The 19,162-nt window shown below is 54.3% G+C and overlaps 1 protein-coding gene across 8 annotated transcripts in view; it reads left to right on the top strand.

Annotated features, from left to right (window-relative positions):
• TLE3 (TLE family member 3, transcriptional corepressor) overlaps positions 1–19,162 on the top strand; it is a 47,144-nt gene that overhangs the window by 10,743 nt on the left and 17,239 nt on the right. For 4 of the 8 annotated variants that reach the window (XM_032417295.1, XM_032417293.1, XM_032417294.1 and 1 more), the window contains exons 5-6: positions 10,159–10,221; positions 11,773–11,847. In XM_032417295.1, the coding sequence (XP_032273186.1) occupies positions 10,159–10,221; positions 11,773–11,847 (138 nt within the window). Of the gene's footprint in view, positions 1–10,158; positions 10,222–11,772; positions 11,878–19,162 lie in introns of all 8 variants that reach the window. The other 4 variants (XM_032417290.1, XM_032417288.1, XM_032417289.1 and 1 more) reach the window with 1 other exon arrangement.

Below are 19,162 nucleotides of genomic sequence, written 5' to 3'. Positions count from 1 at the left end.
CTCCCTGACCCTGTAGAGCATTATGGACTTTCTGGGAAGGATACAGGTTTTCTCCTGCTTCTGAGAGAGATCTGTTGGCCGCAGAGTTGTGATTGGAGAGAGAAAGGTAAAAGTGTCATGAGCTTTTACGTTGAAGCGTCTTTAATATAATTTGAGGTTTTTGTTTTGTTTTTGTGTTTCGTCTTGGTCTGCAGACAGTTGAGATGTACAAAGGGAAGATAGGAGGTGGTGAGGAAAGAGATAGCGGGGAGGAAGATGATAAAGCAGAGATGGGGCAGGAAGGAATGAGGAAGAGAAAACATGCTGAATTGGGATTCCGAGAAGAAACCAAGTAGCAGGAAGGCAAGAGTCAGTGGCTTGGAGGTAAATTGGTAAACCGAGCTTGGCATGCCTTGGCCGTCTCTTTGGGTGTGGAGTTCCATGTGCTACGGCCTTACCCTACTGCCCATTTAAATCCCTGGTGACCACTGTTCACACTACACTCTTCAACTGGTTTTTGTTGTCATTTTTTAAAAACGGAATGAAACCTAGTCTAGCCCAATGGTAGAAGTTCCTTTTTTGTTTGCCCCAAAAAGCGACATCTTCCCTCACAAGGAGACTCAAATGAGTAAGGGTTCTTCCCACAGTCCTGCAGCACTAGGGAGACCAGGAGCACCTTGGGGACAGGAGAGGGGACTCTTCCTGGTTGGGTGTGAAGGCTTTGGTTCTGGACTCCTACACCACCCAGCCAGTCTGCGACCAGAAGGTTGGAGGAGGAGGAGGCCTTCTACCCAGTCCCCAAATACTTGCCCTCAACAGGTCCGTCCTGATCCTGAGTGTGAAGCTGATTGTCCTATCAAGGGCATGCTTTGTGAACCAGTGATGATTTCTGCTGGGAAGAGCCGGGCAGTCTTGGGGAGACCAGTGGGTGAGGAATGGGAGTCAGTCCTTGGTCTAGGTTGGGGGACAGGAACTATCCGACTTCGTGTCCAGGAAGAGGCAGGGCAGACTCAGTGAGACCGGGAGCAGCCACAGGTGATCCCAAATGGCCTAGAGTGAGGGGCTCAGTGGCCCGATGGGAGCAGAGTGAGCATGAGACCCAGCAGGTGGAGGCCGTGAGTCGGCCCCAGGACTGATGGGTCCAGAGGAGCTTTAGCTTCTCCTTAAACCCTTCCCCGTTGCTTTTCCTGGAAGGGGCCCCTTCCTCCGAGCCCCCTCACCACTGGAGGGGGTCCAGCAGCAGTCCAATTCTTACCTGGCTTTGCCTCAGGGCAGAAATCCTAAGGGAAAGACCAGAGCAGTTGAGGTTGGCTATTGGATATCGCCCTATGTCCTGTGTCCCACCCTCCTCAAACCTTAGGCCCTCACACTTCATCCCAGAGGGAACAAGGAATCTCCCTGAGGCCAGCCTGAGATGGAGAGAGCAGCTCTGCCCCTGCCAGAGTCCTGTCGCTGCTGGCTTGTTGCTGGCCTGCAAGTCGCCTGCCACTTGTACGGGGTACGCAGCTCGTAGGGGGTTCTTAAAGGGGGCGGGTACGGGTGCTGTCTGGATACTTCTCTCACTTAGCCTGTTTGAGTTTCTCAGTTCTCTCGCCTGGGTCAGACCCCACTTCTGCAGGGACCTCTACCTGGCCCTCCCTCACTTTCCCCCTGCCCAGGCCCCCGGTGGGGAGCGGGGCCCGTGCCTGAGAAGACTTTTTCCTGGCGCCTTTGTGCTGGTGGTGGATTCAGAGTTTCTCCATCAAAAGTCACTGGTTTTCAGAGGGGCGTCCTGGCAGTCACATGCAGAATACCAGGCGCCGGGAGGTGCGAAGTCCCGATGGCTACGCCATGGGCTTGGGAGTCAGACAACCTTGGGTTTGAGTCCTCCATCAGGACTTCCGGGCCGTGTGACGTGGGGCTGCCTGGGGGACCTCTGTGAAATTCAGTTTGTATGGGGTTGGGGCGGGGGAGAATCGGAACCCCTACCCGCCAGAGCAGTGCCGTCCGAGACGTGGCTACTGTGACCGAGGAACTGAGTTTGACATTGAGTTGTAATTAACGTTCACTAGCCCCACGTGGCTCGTCGCCTCCTCTGTGGGACCCCACGGTTACAGGCAGTGCTAGGAGGAGTATGTAAGGTGATGGATGCACAGTGACTGTTTAGCACAGTCCCCTGCGTGTAGGAAGGTCCTCAGCAGCGGGACGGAGTCCCACAAGTAGCCAAGGCCTCAAAGAGTGAGGCCAAGATGCTTGGGGCTGTGGATGTTGTAGGGCTTTCCAGAGCCCTTCCCATGTGCTGCTGCTTGGCCCCGCATGCCAGCCGTGAGCACTGCCTACTGGGAGCACGGACATCTGGACAGGGTGAGTGACTGGCTCGTGGGCTCTGGTGGACCAGGGGCAGGTTCAGAACGAGAAACTGTCTGTTTCACTCATGAGCCAACCACTTGTCCCCCAGGCCATATCAAGGCGTGGTCTCCCCACATGCCCACCCCCAGGACCCACCTGTACTTCAGGACTTTGATTGCAGGGCTGGGAAGGCCCCAGACAAGGCCTTTAAGAATTAAGTGGAATGCGTGGCCGCTGTGTGCACATCAGGGTGTCTCAGTCTGGGCAGTATTGACATCTGAGGCTGGATAATTCTTCGGGGTGAGGCTGTCCTGTGTTCCCCAAGATTAGCAGCATCCCTGGCCTCTACCCGCTAGTTGTCAGGAGCACCGATCCAGTTGTGACACCCCTAACTGTCCTCTAGACATTGCCAAGGGTCCCCTGGGGAGCAAAAATGCCCCCCCTGGGTGTGAACCCTTGGTGCAGGGGGAAGAATTCTGGCTCAAGAGCTGGGACAGTTGGTTGCCACTGTCTGGCTTTGTGATGTAGGACAGTTCCTTGCCTTCTCTGGGCCCTGTTTTCCTTATCTGTAAACTGAGGTGTTGCATATGTTGGTGGTTTGGGAGGTGGTCCCATCCCGACCCATAAACAAGTTTTTCTAAATAACCGATCTTGATTTTTTATGGCCTATGAAATGCCACCACTCCTGCCATCCTTGTCTGGGGAGACAGGACCCTCTGACCCTTTCAGTCTAAGAGGGACAGACGTGCTTTTCGGTTGTGAACTCGGTGGTGGGCGGCTAGAACGTGTCTGCCCACAGTCAGCCTGTCCCCTCCCCGGACACCTCGTTTTCCTTTCCTGCCACCCGGATTTCCCAGCGAGCCTCTGTTCTTAAAAAGTCATAGCCAGCGTTTCATTCGTAGTGCTGACCTTACAGGGAGACCCCCAAAATTTAACGAGCTGCTTCTGCAAGGGTAATGTGACTTTTACAGCCTGTTGAGGGGCAAAGGGAGATTTGCATAATGTTCCAAGGGGGATTAGGTGGCTGGGGGTTGCCATGGCAACCCCACAGGGATGAATTGAGAATTTTTCCTCCTGGCGGGAGTTGGCCAATGGAGTCTGGGAAGGTGGGGGAGGGAGGCCGAGGGTTATCTGAGGGGAGGGAGGGGACGGAGGGCGTCAGGGGTTGGGGGGTGCTAGTGGCGCCTGGGATGAATGGGCAGTGTTGGGGGAAGGTCTAATCTGCAAAGGCTTTCCCTGTTCTTTCTACACAAGCAAGCTCTTTGAGGGCCATCCCCTGGAGTGGGGGTGGGAGGCAAGCGGAGTTTAATGTGTTTGGGAACCAAGAAATTAAAGTGAACAAATATTTAAAGATTATTGGATCTTGTTAACAGGAAGCCCGGTGGATGGAAATTGAGAGTCTGAAAAATGAAAGTCGTAGAGTCTGAGAGCCAGGGAGGGACTTGGCTGCCACCTAGGCCCAGGTCCCTCCCCTGGAGTGATGTCTGACCCTGTGTCCCTGTTGGGTGGCCATTGAATGCTCCTCAGGACGGGGGTGCTTGCTCTCACACAGCACCTAATTCATTGTTGAGAGGTCTGGTTATACTGCACTCGAATCTCCCTCCTTTGTGCAGTGGGAACTGAGGCCCGAGTGCAGGACAGACCTGGGACTTTGCCTTGCCAACACTCTCCCGGGTCAGTGGCCTAGATGCCTCCTCTCCCGCCCCTCCCCCCACACGAGCTTACACCTTCCTTGGGAGCCTTCACCATTCCCAGTTCCCTTACTCCCTATACTCTTGGGAGAGAGTGCCAGAGATTCCTGGTAGGCAGAGGAAGGGAAGGTGGAATTCCTTCCAGGGTGGCATGTGGAGGGTCACGTCCCAAGCCCGGCACCCCGGCCTCTCGCCTTTCATCTGTCTTAGCTGGGTGGGGGGCAAGCGTGTCGTATGTTTACTGCCATCCTTACCTGCGTGAAGGGCATGGGGGCTAGTGCAGAATGCCCGGCCCAGGCTGGCCCCAGCCAGCGTCCCATTCCCTCCCTCGGGAGCCAGATCCTCAGGGTCACACCGGGCTGGGCCTTTTCTTGTATCCAGCCCTCCTGGCATAAAGAATTCAGCAGGCTTCCTCAGAAGGCATAAATATTTAATGGCATTGTAGTTATATATAATTTGATCAATATGTCAGTGCTAAAAGGGCCTTTATAGAGGCTCACCTATCATTGAGTGATCTATGATGTAAACCCTCCCAGCCCCTCCAGAAGCAGGGGCCATTATCTCCCTGGGCTGCTAAATGGATCATTTATTTACCCCCTTCTTTAAGACACTGGTGCTCTTTTCCCGTAGAGCCCGTGGCAGGGCTGGAGTGGGGCTGGGGAACCCCGTCCCGGCTTTTGCTGGAGGTCTCACCCCTCTTTGTCCCTGGACTTCCTTCCCACCGCTGATAAAACACCCACTTGCTTTATTTCAGAGCTGTCCAAGCTCGGTCTGAGGAGAAACTGCCTGGCAAGGAATTTCATGGTATAGTCCAATAATTGAGGGCCTATCAATTTAGAATTGCCTGGTACATGCAGTGGGATATTTTAAGTTAAAATTACTCAGGCACATTGTTCCAGAATCTTCCAGCATTTGATTACTTCATGGTTATGGCACCCGGCTGCTGCAGCCTCCTCCTTCTGCATAGCCCCCGGCTTCCTCTCCCCCCACCCCCGTGCCCCTCTCGTTTTAATTCGAGATGAAGACGACTCACTTGGAACACCCCAAGACTTGCGTCAGAGAAACCAGGTAAAACCTGATGAAAATTCAAGAACCCCAGAGCGGACCGAGTCCCCACCCCAAACACGCATGTTTCTCGAGGAGTAAGCTGTCGTTCCGGCGAGCAGGATGAGCCCTTCCTACCGCGGCTGCTCGGCACTGACAGATGGGATGTCCCTGCTCTCTCCAACCGTTTGTGCTATGAAGCCTGGTCCTGGGACCGAGCCCCAGCCAGCGGGGCTCGTCTCTTCCTCATCACTTTAAACTCTTGCCATGCTCTCTTTTCCTGAGCTGTAGGGAGGAAGGACACGTCACAGCGCCATTCAGGAATGGTTAGCAGGCTAAGGCGAAATGACAGCTCCCGGATCTTACAAGTTACCACTTGGCCACTTTGTGTTGCAGACAGCGAAATTGGAACCTGGAGGAGGGAAGCGATTTGCCCAAAGCCACACAGCTAGATGGAGGCAGAGCTGGGGGTGGAAGCCAGGTTGGTTCTGCGTGGCTTTGGGTCTCCCCCTGGCAGAGTTCTCCCTCTCATTGTTTTTATTGGGCTGAGGTTGAAATGAAGTGTGCATTCCCGAAAGCCGGCGGGGACAGACAATGGGGCAGTTTAAAATAAATAGCAGAGGGACCGTGGGGTGGAGGTGGCTGTGGACTGGGTTGAGCAGTCAGCTACATTTTCAAGAAGAAGAAAAAGGAGGCCAAAGACTGGCTGGCTGCTGAAGGCCAGGAGCAGGAGGCTGTGGGGCGAGGACCAAGAGCAGGTTGCGGCTCCCCTCCTTCAGCGTCCTGGGTCCGGCCCCCCTGGCTGGTGAGCCAGACCGTGCATGCTGGAGTGTGATGGGAGAAGCAGAGCTTGAAGATGCTCAAGGACCCTCGGTTTACAGCAAGAGGGTCGCAGGTCCTGCTTTCCTGAGATGCTCATCGCGCGAACGGGAGCTACAAAGGCGCACTGAGCAGATTGCTCCTTGGGAAATTACACTTGCCCCCCACTATCTTGTTTTCAGTCATTTATTAGCCTAACAATCTCGCCGGAGACGCGGGGCAGATGTTACTCCCCGCACCCAGTTGGGAGCACAGATTCTGAATCGCACAGGGTCTCTGGGCACATTTCTCTGAACTGCTTCTGTCTGCGTCTGCTAGATTAGCTCCTTCTGAGGAATAGTCTTTTCCCACCAGCCAAGCTGCCTTCTTTGAACCACACTTGAAAAGAAACTTTCAAAGGCCGCACCCGCCTCCCCAAACACCTCTTTCCAAAGGCAGCCGTCTCCCCGGCGCAAGCACCTACCTTCTCCCCGGTCCACATCTGAAGATCTGGCTCAAAGGCGGTGGCTTTACGCGACCCACTCGGAGGCAAGGACGGAGGCCAGGATGGAGGCCAGCCTCACTCGGACCGCGACTGCCTTATTGATGACACGGTGCCCTGGATTGCCAGGAGGAGTTTTCCAGCATGTGATCTAGTTCCATTTTGTGATTTGTGACCTGTCCCAATTGTGGAAGTCACATATCTTGATCCCCAACCCCCTTCTTGGAACTGAACATTTAGGGCTTGTTTGAGTTGGACCAAATGCTGTTTTAACAGCTGTTCTAATCGGAAATACTGTCCATGATTAACCCTGATGGGAGTTTTTCTTTCAAAAATACTTCTCTAAGCTCTCTCAAAATGTCGAAATTGGGCTTCTTGGTAGGAAGTTGTTTAGTGGGGTTGCTACATTGCTGGGCGAGCGTCAGTTTCCCCATCTGAATCGTGGAGATGGTCGTGGTAAGGGCCTTCCCTGGAAGGTTATTGTGAGCTCACACGTGGGAAATGCTTGGGAACAGCTGGGATGGCTCGTGGTAGCCATCATTATTATTATTGTTGTTGTTAAGAGTGGCTCTGTCCGGCCAGCTTGTATTTCCAGGAGCTTGCCCTCTGGGATCAGCACCCTTCAAAAAATCAATGTTAAGGAACAGTCCTTGAGGGGGATAGTCTTCCTGTCCATTCTTTGACTCACCAGTGAGCCGAGCCCATTCCCAGGGTGGGTGGGGCGGCCCATGGAGAGATGGGTAAGGCTCACTCCCTGCTTCTGCTGTTTGGGGAGACCAGCAGGGAGGGGAGTGCCACTCCGCAGCAGGCGATCACCATGCAGTGACAGCTTGGAGGGACATAGTGGGCGTGCTCTCCACCCACCCACCCCAGACCCAGGGACAGGGAAGCCCTGGTTTACTGTAAGCACTCACCAAGTGTGCAGCGCCCCCTCCCTCCCCTCTGCCCCACCTCCCAACCCTGTGTCATTCTGTCTTATGCAACCAGGCCAGCCTTGAGTTCAGGCCCAGAACGGGGCCTGAATGCCCATAGCCCCGGCCTCCAGAAGGTTCCCTGTCTGTGTGGAGTGGTTCTGATGGCCCTCGGTGGATGTTTGTGGGTGGTATTGGGAGGTGGGCGAAGGTGGCAGGAACTGCTTCCAGTAGGGTGGAAGGGTGAGACTAGGCACTTGCTCGGGGCCACCCGCAGGGCTTCTCAGGGGCCAGTGGTGGTCACCTGGTGGCCTGGATGCCAAGCCTGGAGCTTGGCACAGCTACGGGAAATCTTAGCAGGTCCCTTTTCCTCATAGCCAGAGGATGCTGGGCTCCCGACCAAACCCTGCAGGAGGATCCCACCTGTGGGAAGCCTGTGACCACATGTTTGCTAAAGGGTATGGGGAAGGGGAAGGCCAGCTACTTTTCATTTTTTGCCTGGAACCGTCAAGACCCTGACACTTGACCTCTTTGCTAGAGGAAGGAAGCAACAGATGGGAACCCTTTTATAACCACCCACCCCAGAGGTCGCGAGAGCTGTAGTTGCTGCGTAGGCCAAAGTAACTGGGAAGGTTCCAAGCCTGTCTGCTGCCTGCCTTCCTGGCTCAGGGGTGGGGGCAGCAGCCGGACACCCAGCGAGACCCACCGAGACAGCTTGTGGCTGGTCTGGCTCCATGGCCCTGCCTCACCCTGTTGGCCAAGGGCTGCTGCCCGCCCCATCTCCCAGTTGTTATGTCAACATTCCATCCACCGAGGCCCTTCCCACAGATGTCGCCCACCGTGGGCCAGGCCCAGATCTGCAGCCAGGGGGGCCTTGGAAAATCAGTGCACGGAGGCTAGTGAGATTCTTTCGGCTAAATATTTACTGAGTATGTGCTATGTGCCAGGCACTGCTGTGCTGGTCATTGGTGGTAAGACGCTTTGGACCAATGAGCCTGGTTGGTTTAGTTTATGTCTGTTCTCTGTTTTTAATATATCCTTCTATTCTGATATGGCACGTGAACATCCGTCAGTTGAATGACCGTGTTGCCCTATGCAGGTATGGACTGAGATGCAGACTGGCGGAGTGTTCTAGAACTCCTGCCATATACACCCCTGATCCTGTTTCCTTCCCCTTCCCCACTATCAATCGAGGGAAAGATGAACAGAAATGAGAAAGGATCCTGTTTGGGAGAAGAACTCTTCCCACTTACTTAGATTAATAATTTATACAGTAATTACTTAGTCATCTTCCTAGATTCCTTACAATATAAATGATGGGTATCTAGTGGGTCAAGTCCAGGGATGGTGCTAAAAACCCTACAATGCACAGAACAGCTCCGTTCCACAAAGAAGTATCTGGCCTCGATGTCCGCAGCACTGAGGCTGAGAAGCCCTGGTGTCCAGTGTCCTTACTGGAGCATACCCAAATGGCAAATGGGGCAGTAAGGCCCAGAGGTCTCAGCTAGGGCAACACTCCCTCTCTACCCTGGAATTTGGAAGTGGGACCCATTATTGGCATTCAGTGGGTCATTCGGTCCTTTGCAACAAAGAATTGTTCCACCCCGGATGCCCACAGGGGCAACTGTGGCCCTGTCCTGAGGATCGGAGTGTTCCAGGAGAGAGGAGCAATCCCTAGTCCCCACCCAGTACGCCCCCAGTAGACAGACCATCCGTGTTGGAGCCTGCCACTGTGGCCAGCAGCCCCAGGATGTAGGGCCACACAAGCCTATCAGGTTCCCAGTTGATGGCCTGTCTTTTCTCTTCACCAACCAGAGGCGTCCTCATTAGTGGCTGGGGGTTAGAGGGAGGTGGGGTGCTAGCTCCAGGAATTCTCCCAAGGTCTGGGCTCTGTTTCTAAGCCTTCAGACATCATTGTTTTTAAGTGCACCAGGATTTCTCATCCAGAGCCATTTGACGATGATCAGAGATTTTTAAAGGCTGTTGTCATGGTTTTGTCTCTGGAAGATTGCTGTGTGCTGATGAGAGCTTTGAAGCCCGCACTGGGACCTCAGTCCTAGCGGCCTCAGGATTCAGCAGGAGATAAGGAAGGCAGTCCTGAGCCTTGTCTGTCAGGGGGCCTAGGCCTTCCTCTCTGGACACAGTTAACCATTTGGCACTATTTTTTTTTTTTTTCAGACCGCTCTTGATCCAAGATCAGGGGGTTAACATAGGACAGGGGTGGCAGAAGTCGTTGATACTTATCTAAATATGATCTTGGCTGGCATGTTGGGGGTGGAGCAGAGAAGTGGTCAGCTCATGATCAACTTCTAGGAAGGATTGGGGTTCCAACCAGTTACTTCCTGAGCAGCTTCTTCAAGAAGGCACTGCTTTAACCCTAAAATGGGAGTCATTCGTGGTGGGATTTCAGGCTGGGTCGGGGAGGGATCCGTCTGGTGGGGGAGAGGCAAAGTGAAAAGTGGAGAGGGCTGAAAGAGGCCCTGGAAGGTGTCACCTGCTTTGAGAGCCAGAGAACCTGTCCTGCTGTTGTCATTGGGCAACACTTCACTCAGATAATGGGTTTTACTGGGGTATGCAGTGGGGGGTGGGGGTGGGGTCGTTCCTTTTTCGTTTTGCTTTGTTTTTAATCAGGGCTTCCGTCCAGAGTGGGCAGACTCTCTATGGTCTGAACCACACATGTAGACCCCCCTCTGATAGGAAATTGGAGCTCCCCAAAGCCAAGGCAGCCTGGCTGGGGGAGGGCCGTGGATTTAGCAAGGCCTTCTGGCAGGGGGTCAGCTGGGGGGGGGAGCATGGAGCCCGTCTGGGGGGTCTGTGGTTTTGGGGGAGTGCACTGACACCTGTGGGACATTTCGGCGACTTGATGTATCTGCCTACGCTTCACGCCGTCTCTCTTCTTTTGCAGACAGAGATTGCGAAGAGATTGAACACGATTCTAGCACAGATCATGCCTTTTCTGTCACAAGAGGTAAGACCTTCTTTAACTGTGTCCTTCTTGTCCACCGCAATGCAGCACGGTGCTGCCTGTGTCCCCCTGGAGCCCCAGCCCCTGTTCTTTCATAGGGACTGAAGTTAGCAACCTGAGGATTTAGAGAAAATGCTCCAGTACATCAGAGAGAGCATTTGCTCGTTCTTCTGGTAAAACTGGTTCTCTGCTACTTCCTGAGACCGAAGAGAGGAGGGTCCTGGCCTGTGAGGGGGCTAGCGATGGGCAGTGGGAGCCCTCTTTGCCTCCACTCCCATCCAAACGGCCATTCCTAGCCTCTGTTTGTCTGTGCCCCATCTCCCACACCTGGAAATGTCTAGGAGCAAGAAGCCTGGCCAGATAGTGCTAAGGGGCAGACCTTATAAAGGGAATGAGTACCCAAGGGGGACCTAGCCCCTAGGACAGAGTGTCCTCCCTAGAGGCATGACCAGTCATACTACCTTCTAAGCACACCTCCCAAGGGACCACCACCTGAGGCCTGGACTGGGCTAGTGGGGGAGACGGGAAGTGTCTCCAAGGAGGCCTCTTGGTGCAGGTCAGACAGGTGAGCTGCCTGAGAGGGGCCTGTTTCTGTCCAGCAGAGCTCCCTCCAGCTGGGGTAGGCCCTGGCCTCCATGCCCCCTGAGGGGCTGGGACCACTTCAGCTCCCTCCCGGACTCCTAGGTCTCTGAGTCAGAGTAGCGACCCGTAAATGATTGAGTCCATGTGAAAACACCATATAGTGATGTCCTCAAGCTTACAGCCCAGTAGGGGAGACAGCTACATACAAAGCAGGTGCTATCTCAAGGCCGAAGGGAATGAACGCACCAAAAACATACCTTTTTTAAAATAGACTTTATTTTTTTAGGGTGATTTCAGGTTCACAGCAACCTATGAGTGGAAGGTACAGAGATCTCCCCTGTTACCAACATCCCGCACCAGAGTGTTGTATTTGTTACAGTTGATAAGCCTGAGTTGACACATCATTATCATATACCAAGTCCCTGGTTTATATTAGGGTTCATCATGCCACTTTCTCTGTCTTTGCAGACACATTTTCGTTTTTCTCTTCACTTAGCTAGGGATTGAGTACCTCTAGATTCACATACTTTTCTTCTGAACTCCTTGAATGTAAGTTGCAGATACCCTGACTCAGCACTCATTCCTAGCTGCGTCTCCTAAAAATGGGAACCCCCTTCTCTGTGACGAATGCCATTACTGCATTTAGAAAATTAATAATGAGAACTGTCCTCTCCTCTCCAGCTCATATTCAAAGGCACGGAAGGACTTTTCTTGTATGTGTGGTAGAGGGAGGCGGGTCTTTGGGCTCATTGCTGTTTTAACTGAAAACAGTGTGTGGGAAGTCGTGCTTGCAAAAGTAGTACATGCTCATCGGAAAGCATTTAAAGCAGAAGGTAGAGAGGCCTGGGCCACCCGTCTCCTGGCCCTCCTCCGCCTCGTGCGGGGGCTGCGTCCCGGCCTGTCCCCCGCGGCCCTCGCTGTGCCCCCCGTGGCCGGGGAGCAGTGCATCTCACCCGCCCCCTGTGTCCCCAGCACCAGCAGCAGGTGGCGCAGGCGGTGGAGCGGGCCAAGCAGGTCACCATGACGGAGCTAAACGCCATCATCGGGGTACGTGGACTCCCCAATCTGCCTCTCACCGTGTGTATAGCCCTTTTATTCCTCTCATTTACCGTAACCAGAGATCGACCCTGACCTCAGCTGGCCTCAAGGAATGGCGGCCCCAGGACTCTGGCTTCCCATGGCTTGGACCCATTCAGGGCTCTCTCCCCACGAGCTCCCCGTTACCTCCTGCTCCCCAAATTGACGGGTTGTCTGACATGCCTCAATTCCACCTCTAAACTCACCAGCCCCAACCTCCTCCAGCTTTTGGTGTCCCCACCATGGAGGGGGGCAGGCTCTGAGATAACGGTCATGCCCAGCTCCTCCTCAAGCCTCCCCCGGGGGGCCCGTCTGCCCTGTGTCCCCTCCCTGGCAAAGGTCTGCCCTTCTTTGGCCAGCTGGGATCAGAACTGTCTCTGTTGTACTGTTGATCTGAAACGTGCTGTGGAATTGGGGTTTGGGCCTAATTGTGCCATGCACTGAGCTGCCTGACTGAGTGTGGATTGTGCGCCCTTGGGAATTCCAGCTGGGATTTCCCAGATGCACTGGGAAAAATACCCAAGAGTGCTTTGTGAGGTCCACTTTTGGTCGGACCCCTCCATGAAAGGAGGAAGCCAGATCTCTCCTCTTTTGCGTCCCTATCTGGCTTGCATCTTTAATGCATTTCTTGGATTCACAGAGCATCTTTCTCCTGCTTTGGTGTGAGGCTAGGGATATTTAAGATAAGCAGCTGAGGAAAAACAGTTTTTTTATGTGACTCTGGGCAAAGCTCTTAGCCTCAGGTGTTCCTGTCTACCTTTTGTCCCTAAAATGAACGGGGTCGGTGAGATCACTGCTTCCCATCCCCAGACAGCTGGGTCAGGGGGGCTTCTGAGCAATATAGACTCCAGGGCACTCACCCCAGAGTTCTTTTCCATAGGTTGGGGGGTGGGGCTGGGAATCTGTGTTTCTGAAGTTTTCCAGATCATTCCGAATGAAGGGTAGTCAGGTTTGGGAAGCAGTGGCCCAAATGGCTGAGGTCCCATCAGCCCTAACGTTCTGGGACCCTGCTTGGTCCTCATTTCTCTTTTGTTCTTATGTGATGTCATTATTTCATGGTGGAACCGAAGGCCCCAGAATGTTCTGCTTGGTGGGATAAATGACAACTCTTGCGTTTTCGGTCTGGGGCGGAAACCCTGAGATGTGCTTTCTGGTTATAGTTCTTTCCTGTGTAACCTTGGCAGGTCCTGCCTCTTCCCGGGCCTCAGTTTCTGCATCTGTTAAAGGAGGGAGTGGACCATCTCCCTGGGCCAGATGTGCTGGGGTAGGCTGGGGGCAGAGGGGCAGAGGGATGCTGGCCCACTGCTCCGTCGTCCTGCTTTTGGGACCTATGACGGTGACCCGGTTCTGTCCTGGTGTCGGCCCCATGGCAGCTGCCGAACGCTGTGGGGGGAGGGCATGGAAGCGTTCGCCTGGTCTGAAGCCTGGGGATGCTGGGGAGGAGCAGAGCAGAGTCCAGAAAGGGGACTATGAGTAAGCGGTCAGTGTCTTTAGCTGTTGAGCTGGGAGGCAGCTCCCTGACGGGGAAGCCATAGTACCGTAAAGCTTATTGTCTTCCCTGAGATCAGCCAACCCCGGGGTTCTTCAGCCTCAACACTCTGAAGTTTGGGGCCAGATACTCAGTTGTGGGGCCAGTCCTGTGCATTATAGGATGTCCAGCAGCAACCCTTTCTTCTACCCACTGGATGCCAGTAGTACCCAAAAATGTCGCCAGACATTGCCAGATGTCCCTAGGGGTTGGCGGGATGGCCGCTGGTAGAGAACCACTGATCTTGCCAATGCTGTCATTTCACAGAGAGGGGCAGTGATTCAAGGATGGGCACAAAGTCAGCCAGAGGCCCAGGGGCCTGACTCCCAGCCCCTGGGCTCTTCCCTGGGCAGCCCGCCTGGGTGACCAGTTTACATCTCCCATAGTGGCGGAAAGGGGCCCTGGGGGCAGGAAGTGCGCCGTGCACTCTGTCCTCCGAAATTTCTCCTCCTCCAGCTCCTCGTCCCGTCCCCTCTCCAGGCCGAGCCCTCCCGCCCGCACAGTGGCCCCAGTGGGCCTCCCTCTCCTGCTCCTGCCACCCTCTTTGGAATTAAAAATCCTCTTATGAAAATAACTTTTCTCTAAATTCTAAGAAAAAGGGTGAGATTGGGGAGGAAGTGCTGCTTGGCTTAGCTCCCTTCCTTTAAGTAGTATTTAGGAAGCTGCAGGTTAGGTCATGGCAGCTCAAGGCAGATATTGGAATTCAATTAAAGCCAGCGAGTGGGGCCTGTGACCCCCATTTCCAAGGTAATTGCTTCTCGGGCTCCGAGTGAATGCAGCCGGCACCCTGTCATTAAGCAGGCGGCCATCTCATCGCTGCACCTGACAGAGCCTCACCAGGCAGGAATTGGGGACAGCTGAGGCCTGCTCGCGCTGGGGAGCCAGGTCTGACTGCGCTCCGCCCGGGAGGAGCGGGCCGAGCGGGCTGGCTGCCTGAGCTGACTGGGGAAGCTGGGGTGGAGGCGGGGGGTGGGGGCCCTGGCCCCAGCAGTAAAGGGCGGTGAAGGGAAGGCTGCCCGCCCCCCCCACCATGGTGTTGTTGGATTTGCCCGTCTGGAGGGAGAAGTAGCCCAGCCTCCTGGTCTGGGAATTAGGAGGGCTTTGGGCAAGGCCCTCCATGCCTCCGGGCCTCAGTTTCTCCAGTTGTGAAAAGACGGAAGAGGGCTAGGTAAGTTTCGTATGGTGTGCCTGCTTCAGTCTGGTGTTCATGGCTGTCTTGGGCATGGGGTAGAAGGACTCCGAGGTCGTGTCTTGGCTCGACAGTTCAGTATATCTGCTGTGGGCACCTGTCGTGGCTTACTTCCCACATGGAGTAGAGTATTTCTAGGGTCTCCTTGAGAGGAAGACTCGGAACCACCATCAGGTTAGTGTGAAGGGGCAGATGGGGGGAGCCCAGGCTTGCTGGCCCAGCACAACCCCTTTCTGGGGAACTCAAGTATTCCCCCGAGGGAACACGGGCCCAAAGATCTCTGTGTGCCAGCCGGGGCCTGGCAGGGCCCCGTTATTGTAGACCCCATACTGTGCTAGGCCCTATTTCTTGGATCCACATTACTAGGAGAGGGATCCTCAGAGAGTCAAGATCCCTGTGCCTGAGGGCGGGGTTTGTCCCTGGAGCAGCATCTAGCGGAAGGCATCCCTAGGCGGATTATAGACCCTGTGAGCTGACCTCGCAGCCATTTCCAGAATCCTTTTACATTGCTCTGTGCTGGCCTAAGGTCATTGAACCTGACGGATGGAGGGGCTCTTACCGCATTTGCCCGCTGACAGTTTGGTCTGCATTCCCTTGGAAATGTATTAGTGGAAGACATGTTATAAAGTGTTGACTTGATTTTGGGGGGTGGGGGTGGTGAGGAGGAGGAAGAGGGAGACTGTAGCTTGTCACAGACGACACAATATTTTGAAGCCGCACCAGAGGGTCTTGCATTCACTCCAGATGTAGACGCGCAGGATTCACTTGCCTGAGTTTTCCACGAGGAAGAAGGTGAAGAGGGCGTGCTTCAGAACACATGAGTTTCTTTCAGCCCGGCAGCGGCAGCGTGGTGGGGAGCGGGTGTGCCGGCTCTGCTTGCCTCCCCGAGCCTGTCCGCACCTCCGAAATAGGATAGCAGGGGTTGTTGGGGACTCTAAAAGCTATTACAGAGCGTGCGCCGAGCTGCGGGGCCCACCAGCCGAGTGAGGAGGCAGGGCCCAGGGAAGGCCCAGGGCTGTTCTCCCCTTTCCAGGAGGGCAGGAAGTGTCCATTTTATGCAGTCAGAACTCTGGGCTTCCTCTGGTGGGTGTCCTCAGTGGGTCTGGGCTTTGGAAATGTGTGGACGACGTCACTAAGTTTAACCCAAATCATGAACCTGAGAAGTGAAGCATTAAATCAGCCAGCAAAGGCATTACAGTGTGATGTGCATAATCCAGTTACTCTGCGAGGGAGCTCTTCCCCAACAGCCTCTCCTGTGAGTGGCCCTACCCTCTGAGCTCAGGCCACGGGCACTTGACACGCGCGTGGAGGACAGGCACACACTTAGGAGCCCACGGGCCACCTGCTTTGACATGCTTGTGTTATGGCATGAAATATTACAGGAGGGACGGATACTCCTGAGCGGGCTCGGTTCTAGGCACTTAGCCCCTTTGGGGGTTGGGGGTGGAGGGGGCAGGTTGCTGACTTCCTTTCACATCCCAGTATTGGAAGGAGTAGAAACTGGAGACGGGCTGCAGTGAAGTGGTGAGCTCCGTCCCTTCTTGGACAGTGGCCTTGATTCCATGTCTCCCCACTTGTCACCCCCCACTCACGTGGCACCGTATTTCAGCACATCATCCTCTGAAGTCAGGGACGGGCCACAGGGGCTAGAAGTGCAGCCCGAGGCCAGCCGGCTTGCGCCCTGCCTGCCTGTGGAGGGGCTGGGGCTGTGACAGGGGACAGCAAGGCAGGTGCATCGTTGCCCTCCAGCTCCCCCTGCCCCGCTGGGGAGAAAATTTTGTTTCACTCTGTGTTGCAAGCAAGACTGTGATGAGCAGACGCCACACCCAGTAAGCGCCGGCAACTGCCCTTGCCCTTAGTGGTCGGCGCTTACGTCCTTGCTTCCTGGAGCCCGCCGGGCCACTCCTGACTGTGCCTTCAAACCATGCAGAGGACCTCTCAGGGGACTTTCTGGCTGCACAGGGGGGCTTTTGTCCTGGAAGATAAGAAGTATATGGAAATTTCCTTTCCTCTGTTGCAAAGAAGACACTGATGTCGGACATGCTCTGGCAGAAAATCACCCTCCCAGGCTTGGAAGCTCAGCAGCTTTGAAAAGCCGCTGTTCTCCAAAAGGCCACCATAGCCTTTGTTCCAAGTTTCTGATGCTGGTTCACGGGTTCACGTTTCCAGGAAGCAGGACACACTCCACGGATGCTCCTTGTCCCCACGAACTGTTGTAGCTGTATCTCAGTGGGCCTTGGAGAGGAGGCGCGGATCTGGGAGGTGGATGGTCCCTTTTGGACAGAGCCCCTGTGCTGACTTACTTCCCAACCTCTCCATGTCTACCTTTTGCAACATTATCACTGATTTACCCAGCAAATGCACACTGAGCAGACAAGCCAGGCACCATTAGAGGTGCTGGGATGGATAACACAGGGTCCCCGTCTTCCTGGAACTCACAAGTTGGCAAGCATCCCATAAAGATGAACGAAATGGTTGTATTTGTGATCCATTCATAGTTTTTGCTACCGTGAACTGAGCACCTGCTGTGCCTTGACAGGTAATATCACGGGTGTGGGCCTTGCACAGGGAGAAAACGGAGGCCCAGACAGGTCCACTGACTCCTCTAAGGTTAAAGGGTAGAGCTGGATGTCCACCTTAGCCTGTCTGGCCCCGGTGTCAGAAGGGAGACCTCCGTGCTGACCAGGCTGATGGGGAGGGCTTCCGGAGGAGGAAGCATTTGACCTGGGCAGGGAGCCGAGAAGGTTGGGTAAAGAGGACAGAGCTTACCTGGTAAGGTAAGAATCAGGGTGTTTGGAGTTATTCAACTGCATCTCTGCCTGGGCCCAAATCTGTAGTAAAGCTCTTTCTCTAGCGACAGAATTGTTCGTGGAGGGAGCCAGCCTTGGACCCAGGCAGCTGCTTCCCAGAAGCCCTTCTCCCCTCCTCGCCGCTCCCTCTAGGGATCTCACCTGGCTGTGCCTTGTAAAAAAGTGGATTAAATACCTCACTCGTTGCTCTCTGGGATTTTACTAAATAGTTAACACTGGCAAAATGAAAGGGCCTGCCAGCAACTGGTCTAAAACCACGGGGCTGCTGATGGAGACCCATTTTAAGACCGGGAGTGTAGATACAGTTGGATGGTTGGCCCACCCCGAGGAATGATGGGCAGCTGTTGGAAAGGGCGTGATGATTGGTACAGAACAGTCTTCAGTTAAAATCCAGTTGTGTAGTAGTAGTAATAGTAGTAGTGAGCTTGGCAAGCGACTATTGATTTAAGAATATATTTACAGTGTGTAGCTTTTCGTAAAGGAAAATTCTAGAGAGAGGAATGGTGGAATCTTCTAGGGAGTGGGATTGAAGGGTAATTTTTAAAGAACAACTTTTTAATCCATACTTATGTTTCATATCTTCTGACCGCATGTATTTTTTTTCTTGTAATAAGACCTAAGAATTATAATTTCTTTGAAAAGAAAGGATAGGGGAGGTGAGATGTAAGCTCCCGTGTCCTAAGAAGCGCCTGAGTCTCTGGGGCGGGCTGGGGCGGGTCTCTGCATGGGGTCCCCTGCCCTGGCTTTGTTTCTGCTCTGGTACCTCGGGGCAGATCTGGAGTCAGGGTGCACCAGCAGCTTCCATAAATCATCCAACAGTGGATGTCCCAGCTCTGAGTGATGGACACTGGTCCCAGCCTTTGACCCAGAGCTGAGAAAAAAGCCCTTGGGGATCAGGAGTGTGGTGGTGTCTGTGGTTACCAGTAACTTCCAGATGAGCCAGGTTTGCCGTTTGCAGGTCGTTGGGGGAGAGCAGGGCCCTCACCCCCTGATTGCAAACACTTCCTGCCTCTTAGAGCCTCACCTCCAACCAGAACTGTAGACCTTCCCCCTGTGTTCTGTGGTCTGCCAGTGTGGCCCGAAAGCCAAGTCTATATCGACAGGCAAGCTTGTCAGATTTTTGCTCTTTGTCACTCCTGCAGCTCTTCTTGCTTTGGGGTGGGGGGGTCTCCTTAGGAACACTGTTTGGATAAGATTGGTGGTTGACAGATTTGAGTCCAGGTCTCACCCACTAGTGGTTGGACCTGGCTAGTTACTGGCCGCCCATTCCAGCCCCCTAAGTGTCAGTTTGCCATCTGTAAAGTGGGCACAAACCCTCCTTTCCCCCTCCCGGGCCGGAAGGGTCAGAGAGAATATTTGGAAAGTGCCGTGCATTCACTCAGACATTCAGTGAATTTTGGTCCCCTTCTCCCGTGCTCATGGAGAAGATATTGGCATGGGTGGCAATCAGCATACCCAAGGCCCCAGCCATTCCTCAGGGATGTTTGGCCGTGGTGTAGCCCGCCCCACAATTCCTGTGGTTCTTGGCGCAAAGTTAGGAATGATGAGATAAAGGGCATTTTGTAGCGGCTGCTGGGCAGAGGACCAGGCTGCCCACGCCAGTCCCTGGGGTGTGGGATGTGGAGGGGGAGAGAACACCCTGCGGCTAGTCTGGGTGGGGGTCCCTGGGGCCTCAGGAGCCAAACCTCTACTGGGATTGTTCACACTGTTACCTTAATGTGGGTGTAGATTTTAGAACAACGGGGGGGGGGGGGGGGG

Source organism: Phoca vitulina, unplaced genomic scaffold (genome assembly GCF_004348235.1).
Source record: "Phoca vitulina isolate PV1807 unplaced genomic scaffold, GSC_HSeal_1.0 scaffold20, whole genome shotgun sequence".
NCBI classification, from domain to species: Eukaryota; Metazoa; Chordata; class Mammalia; order Carnivora; family Phocidae; genus Phoca; species Phoca vitulina.
Note: the sequence above shows the minus strand (reverse complement) of the source record. Positions and strands in the feature narration are given on the sequence as shown.